The following is a 7,020-nucleotide window of genomic DNA, read 5'->3' as shown; positions in this document are numbered from 1 at the left end:
TGCCAAAACACATAACTTAGCGACAAAATAAGTCTAATTCGTCGCTAAGAAATATTTAGCGACGACATTTGACCATTTCGCCGCTAATCCTTTGTGTTATCGACGAATTTTAATCGTTTCGCCGCTAAAACGATTGGTTTAGCGACGATTTTACCCTGTTTCGCCGCTAATCCGCACCTCTTAGCGACGAATTTATCTTGATTTCGTCGCTAATTTACGCTGATACTGCACCGCCCAGCTTATTTATTTTTATACCCATATCACATACAATTAATATCACACCTATATCACAAACAGATTACATCAAAACAACATAAAAATTCACCTCAAAATATACTTAAAACACAAAGTGATACATAAACCAATTCAAATACAATACACAAAGTTTAGATATCATTCAAATACAATACAGACAGTTTAGATACCATTCAAACACAAAGTTCAGATATATACAAGCTGTCCAATGCACTAATGTCATGACGATCCGTACAACTTCCACTTACAGCACACTCAGCAATGAAATGGCATCCCAAACTCAAAACTGGTCTCCTGCATCTTCTCCTACAGCTGCAACCGTTAGGAAATGAAACATTATAGTATAAGACTGAATTAATATAAATTGAAATGAAACAGAATTGAAATGAAACAGAATTGAAATGAATTTGGAAATTGAATGGTGAATTTGGAAGAGGTCATGACTTGCTATTCCATCTTAGTGAAGTTTAATGTAGAAGAAAAGTTCCTTTTATCAGTTTTAATGTTTGTAATTTATCACCTTCTTCAATACATGTATAATCCTCCTCGATCATTCACTTTCTTATACAAATCTGCTTCTTATGTTAGTGAAGTTTAATTGTATTCTCATACATAATATTCATTTGTTTCGGTGATTTTTCATTTGTTTTGTCAAAAGTTTATTTTAAAGGATTAAAAGTTCTAGTTTTAATGTTTGTAATTTATTGCACCTTCTGTTCACCTTCTGCAATCAAAGATCAAAAGGGCGTTTCATAAGAATCATGTTCATCTATACTATACAAGCAATCTAGTTTCATTAGTTGCAATATTTAGTTTAGTAATTAAACAATCATTGAGATGAGAAGATTTAACATACCATCACAACCTAAGGTGCAGGGGGAGGTGGAGCTGAAGAAGAATCATGGATCAAAGATTGTAGCGCTCCAGGTGCCAACCGATTAAGAATTTGTTCAAATATATCTTGTCTGGATCTCATTGCTTGCAACTGATCTTGGGTGCTTGCTAACTGATCCTGGGTGCTTGCTAACTGAACTCGGGTGGTCGCTAACTCTGCTTCAGTGCCTTCGAGCCTTTCACGCAGTGCTGCATTAGTGGTTCTAGATGAGGAGGTGGCATCTGAAGAAGTGGACCTAACTGGCTTTGGCCCACTTCCAAGTCCTCTAATATAGCCCGAGCGTGTACCGAGGACTTGATCACAAACTGTATCCGCAATTTGTACTGCATCAATGTCATTTCCACTAGTTTCTTGTGTCTGAACATATTCATCACGCAGTCTCACCATATCATCCTAAGAATAACAAATATGTTAAAATATCTATAAAATTAATTCTACACGATTAATAATAAATTTAGTAAATTATAAATAACTTACGTATGCAGTTGCGGCCCTCTCCCCAACCCACCCTTTTGATGTGCTGTAATGAGTTTCATTAAAGACGGTAATCCGATCTTTTCGCTGTGACTGATCGATCTGAAAAAATTAATGTGTTAATATTGTAATTCATACATTATATATACAATAGTTATACAATTTATACTTACACCGTCATAACTGTATTGAATAAATGATTTAGAGCCTCCCCGATGATTATATGGAAGTTTTGCTCGATTTTCAACATTTTTTGCAGATCGTGCCTATCACACAAAAATTCATATGAATAATATAATTGTACAACAAAACATGTTAGAATAAGTTACCTGAAATGCCTCTGACTCAAACAAAGTACACATATAGTGCCAATCATCTTCTATCTCACAAAACTCAGTTGGCATATGTTGCCGCCGCTCGATAGGAGGAAGGTGCAATAGCTTTTTATAATGGGCATGCATTTTACTTCGATTATCTCTATATCTTGCACTCATTAATCTGTCCGTCTCCTTTCTAACGGACGATGGACCCTCCGCAAAACTAATATCAAAAGCAGCCTGAACAAATAAATAATATAAAATTGACATGTGATTAATAATAAAAGTGTAGTTATAAATTATTAGTACTTACTGATAATCGATCATATATCATATTCTTGCTATCAGCGGGGACATGCTTCCAACTTTTAACTTGTAACGGAGCAAACTTCTTTATGGAAACACCCAACTCGGTCATGAATGCAGCTGCATTGGGGCCAATCGGATGGCCATCGCTCTTACGGAAAGTAATGGGTAATCTACCCCGCTCCTCGATCTGACGTCGTAGCCGATCGGAATGTGTACCACGTGTGTCCCTACGTAACGGTCGACCTGTATATGCAAAAGAATTAAGAATTAACAAATGAATTACTTTAACAAATAACAAAGTAAATAAACCTTTTGTAATTTAAATACAATAAAAACTAACCAGTAGGAGAACTATCATCATCTGGTGTAGGCACGACCGGTAGATGCTCAATCCTCTTAGGTGGCATGACTGTAACATATGCATCATATATAAATGAACAAGTAATGAAACAATATCTTATGGAAATGAAATAAAAAAAGATCAAATATATATATATACCATGTAAATAAATATTAATCACTATCATCATCTGTAGAAGATAAATGATCATCTGCATCACTATCAACTTCAGTATCAATATCCTCATCGTTAAGAATACTTTGAGCATCCATACATAATTCCACTTGTGCATTTGACATATCTAAATGTTGATGCTCAACATCTAATCTACAAAGATGGGATATCTCTAAGTCTTCACCAACAATTGAACTTGAACTTGCCTCATTAGATGAAATATCTTGGTTAACATCAGTATCTAAATTATTTTCAATTTCTTCAAATGCTTCATCAACTTCAGTTACCTCGTATATTTCTCGATGTTGAACCTTTTGCACTACCTTCCAATGGCCTCCACGCTTTATATCATTTAAATAATAAACTTGCCTTGCTTGGTTGGCTAAAATAAATGGGTCATCAGTGTACCATGTTTTAGAAGTGTCAATACATAAGAAGCCAAACTCTTCCACCATTGATTTTTTTTTAGGATTACATTGGAACCAGTCACACCAGAATAATTGTACTTTATACTTGAAAGAGTAAAATAGTTGAACAACATCCTTCAACACTCCAAAAAAATCCAAATTGTCACCATCATCAGATGATGGTACGCTAACCCCACTATTCTGAGTAGTTCTGCGAGAATCACGTGACCTTGTATGGTATCGAATACCATTTACAATGCAAGCATCATATAGTTGAACTTCAACATCAGGTCCCAAAGCTAAATAGTACAACTCATGTGTGATCTCTGAATTTGTTGAATTCTTTAAAGTTATCATTCTATCTCTAAACCACTGTGGAAAATCTCTCTCATGGTATTGTAGAAGTTGATTTGAAGGAACTTTATGTGATAGAAGTTGAAGATGCTCGCTGCATAAATGGTTAAATTACAATTTAGTGACGATTTAGAAAAAAAATAATAATAGAATGTAAAAACTTACTTCCGATATGGATCAACTTCTTTACAATTGTTGAGAATATACCAATGTGCTTTCTTATGCAAAGTTGCAGGCAATTTTTGATTATGCTGGTTGCCAAAGACTCTTGCTTGTTGTGAGAAAACACTTAAATTGCATATTACTGGTTGAACATCTTTATTTCGTTCTGGTCTGGTAAATCTTGTCTCAATTTGACTCATATATAAAGAACTAAAAGTCAATGCCTCATTTACAATATACCCCTCTGCAATAGATCCTTCAGGTCTTGCTTTATTACGAACATATTTTTTAAGTCTGCCCAAATATCGTTCAAAGGGATACATCCATCGTGAGGAAACAGGTCCAGCTAACATAGCTTCACGAGGTAAATGAACTGCCAAATGAACCATAATGTCAAAAAAAGCTGGGGGAAATATTCGTTCCATCTTACATAATATGAGAACTATTTCCTCCTCCATTTTACTTAAGTCCGCTATGTGTAAAGATCTTGCTGTTATCTTTTTGAAAAACTCACATAACTCAATCAGTGTGCCGCATATGTCTTTTGGGAAGAATTTACGTATAGCCACTGGAAGTATTCTTTGCAACAAGACATGACAGTCATGGGATTTGAGTCCATATAACTTTCCATCATTTGCATTCACATTTTTAGATATATTAGCAGCATATCCATCAGGAAACTTCACAGACTTTAAAAATTGACAAAATTCACGTCTTTCTTCCAATGTCAATGTGTAACTTGCATATGGTTTACTAAACTTGTCTCCTACTTTCTTCAAATGCAATTCACTTCTAATCCCCATATCCTGCAAGTCTAATCTTGCTTTCAATGTGTCTTTCGACTTTCCATCTATATTTAATAATGTACCAATCAAAGCATCACAGATGTTTTTTTCAATATGCATCACATCTAGATTGTGTCTCAACTTTAAATCTGGCCAATACTCTAACTCAAAAAATATAGACTTCTTTACCCAATTTGTATCATCAGAAGATCTCTGCCTTTTTTTACTTAATGTAGGATGCTTACTGAATGTCACCTGAGGTAATGCATCCAATTGTGCTAAAATATCATAACCACTAAATTGTTGTGGTGGTCTTTCTTGTTCAACCTTTCCATTGAAATACTTATTTTTACGCCATGGATGATGCACATTCAAGAATCGACGGTGACATGTGTAGCATATTTTACTCCGTAATCTTTGAGATTTAGTTTCATGCAGACATACTGGACATGCTTTATAACCCTTTGTGCTCCATCCGGATATTGTTCCATATGCTGGAAAGTCATGAATAGTCCACATCACAGCAGCATGTAATTGAAATACTTGTTCAGTCGATGCATCATATGCTTCCACCCCATCATCCCATAGCTCTTTCAGGTCATTGATCAAAGGTCGCAAGTATACATCTATCTCTTTTCCAGGTGATTTAGGTCCAGGAATTAAAAGAGACATGATAAAGTATGATGGCTTCATCATTTTCCATGGTGGTAAATTATAATTCACAAGTATAACCGGCCACATACTATAAGCATTTGACATGTTTCCAAATGGATTAAAACCATCAGTAGCCAACCCTAACCGAATATTTCGTGGATCACTTGCAAATATTTCATGCGACATGTCAAATTCTTTCCATGATTCACTATCAGCTGGATGTCGTAATACACCATCTGTTTCAACCCGCTTTTCTTTATGCCATCTCATATCTTTTGCTGTATGTTCTGAAATAAACAACCGTTTCAATCTGGGCTTTATAGGAAAATATCGGAGAATTTTTTGAGCATTCTTTTTCTTATTCATCCCATCATACTTGTATCTAGACTCCTTGCATACTGGACAGATATCCTTATTCTCGTGCTCACCCCAAAATAATATACAATCATTCTTACATACATGTATCTTCTCATAAGTCAATCCCAACTCTTTTAACAATTTTTTTGCTTCATAATGAGAGTTTGGAATTGCATTTGGTTTGGGAAATGCCTCTTGCAATAACTGAAGTAGCATATCAAAAGATTTGTTGCTCCAGCCATTTAACACCTTCACATGCATTAACTTCACCAAAAAATTGAATATAGAAAAATTTGTGCAATTGTGGTACAACTCTTTTTTTGCTGCTTCAAACATTGAAGTATAACTTCCTCTCATATCATTTGGATTCATATTTGCAGGGATATCATCGAATTGAGGTGTGCTGATGTTGATATTTTGTGCATTTCTTAAATCAGTAAACATGTCTTCAAAATCATCGTCTTCAAAATCACAATCGTTTGCAGTTTCATTATCAATACTTATATTACCAGATGATGTAGCAGCTTCTCCATGAAAATTCCAGACTTTATATAATTTGTCAAATCCCCACCTATAAAGATGTCCTCGAACATAATCCAATTCATATTTAAACAAATTGCCACACCGCCGACATGGACAATGAATTTTTGATAAATTCAAACTTATCATATAATTCTCCGCCATCTTTAAGAACTCATTTAACCCTTTTATATATTCATGGCTAATCCGATTCTCGATCATTATCCAACTTTTATCCATATTTAAATAACCTGGTGAAATACATGAAAAATTTCATACCCTAAAATAACTCATAAAAAATCATAATAAGAGAATAAGAAAATCTACGAAAAGTTAAGGAAAAAAGAATAAGAAAACTATATCCTAAACAAATATCAATCCAACAACTATAATCTAAAAATAGAACATGATCATATGTTAAACAAACATAGGATGTTAAACCTAGGATGTTAAACATGCTATGGTAGACATGTTCTTAATTATAGAACAAAGGTCTCAAATAGAACATGATCAATACATAACAAAGCTTGGGCGCAGCGACGAGGGGCGAAAGGGAGAAAGGAGAAGATTAGGGCGCAGCGAGAGGAAAGGAGAAAGGCGGAGATTAGGGCGCAGCGACGAGGAGAAAAGGAGAATTAGGGCGCGCGAGGAGAAAGGGAAAAGGGGTCGGGGTTTAGACGAATCTTAGCGACGAAACATGGTGTTTTCGCCGCAAATAATTAAAGTTTAGCGACGATATTAGCTATTTCGCCGCTAAACAAATCAAAGGAGTTAGCGACGAATTAATATTTTCGCCGCTAACAATAAAGCTTAGCGACGAATATACCTGTTTCGCCGCAAACAACGTTGTCGGAAAATATTAGCAACGTTTTTTTCATTTCGTTGCTAATGTTTAGCAACGAAATTTTATATTTCGTCGCTAAAAATTTAGTTTAGCGACGAAATAATTTTTTCGCCGTAAATACTTACAATTAGCGACAAAACAAAAATTCGTCGCTAATATTTCGTCGCTATTTTA

At 35.0% G+C, this 7,020-nt stretch overlaps 2 protein-coding genes across 2 annotated transcripts; both read right to left on the bottom strand.

The window, feature by feature from the left end:
- Positions 1-1,120: 1,120 nt before the first annotated feature.
- LOC141819342 (uncharacterized) lies at positions 1,121-2,657 on the bottom strand. Its single transcript, XM_074706674.1, has 5 exons — positions 2,591-2,657; positions 2,255-2,493; positions 1,963-2,181; positions 1,798-1,890; positions 1,121-1,543 (listed from the first exon to the last, which is right to left on the bottom strand). Exons 1-5 carry the CDS (start codon positions 2,655-2,657, stop codon positions 1,121-1,123), a joined length of 1,041 nt encoding a protein of 346 aa, XP_074562775.1.
- A 106-nt stretch (positions 2,658-2,763) lies between these two features.
- Positions 2,764-5,740, bottom strand: LOC141819341 (uncharacterized). Its single transcript, XM_074706672.1, has 2 exons — positions 3,691-5,740; positions 2,764-3,619 (listed from the first exon to the last, which is right to left on the bottom strand). Exons 1-2 carry the CDS (start codon positions 5,697-5,699, stop codon positions 2,764-2,766), a joined length of 2,865 nt encoding a protein of 954 aa, XP_074562773.1. The 5' UTR covers positions 5,700-5,740.
- Between the last annotated feature and the right edge of the window lie 1,280 nt (positions 5,741-7,020).

This window comes from Curcuma longa, unplaced genomic scaffold (genome assembly GCF_044706935.1).
Source record: "Curcuma longa cultivar G26 ecotype Majalengka, Jawa Barat unplaced genomic scaffold, ITB_CL_G26_1.1 contig_3894, whole genome shotgun sequence".
Lineage (NCBI taxonomy): Eukaryota > Viridiplantae > Streptophyta > Magnoliopsida > Zingiberales > Zingiberaceae > Curcuma > Curcuma longa.
This window is presented reverse-complemented; position numbering and strand designations above follow the sequence as displayed.

Coding starts and splice junctions, on each gene's coding strand:
- LOC141819342 (XM_074706674.1), bottom strand. CDS start 2,657: ATGCCACCTAAGAGGATTGAGCATCTACCGGTCGTGCCTACACCAGAT. Junction 2,494..2,590: donor TGATGATAGTTCTCCTACTG/GTTAGTTTTTAT, acceptor TTGCATATACAG/GTCGACCGTTACGTAGGGAC. Junction 1,891..1,962: donor GTACTTTGTTTGAGTCAGAG/GCATTTCAGGTA, acceptor TTTGTGTGATAG/GCACGATCTGCAAAAAATGT.
- LOC141819341 (XM_074706672.1), bottom strand. CDS start 5,699: ATGCTACTTCAGTTATTGCAAGAGGCATTTCCCAAACCAAATGCAATT. Junction 3,620..3,690: donor GAAGTTGATCCATATCGGAA/GTAAGTTTTTAC, acceptor CCATTTATGCAG/CGAGCATCTTCAACTTCTAT.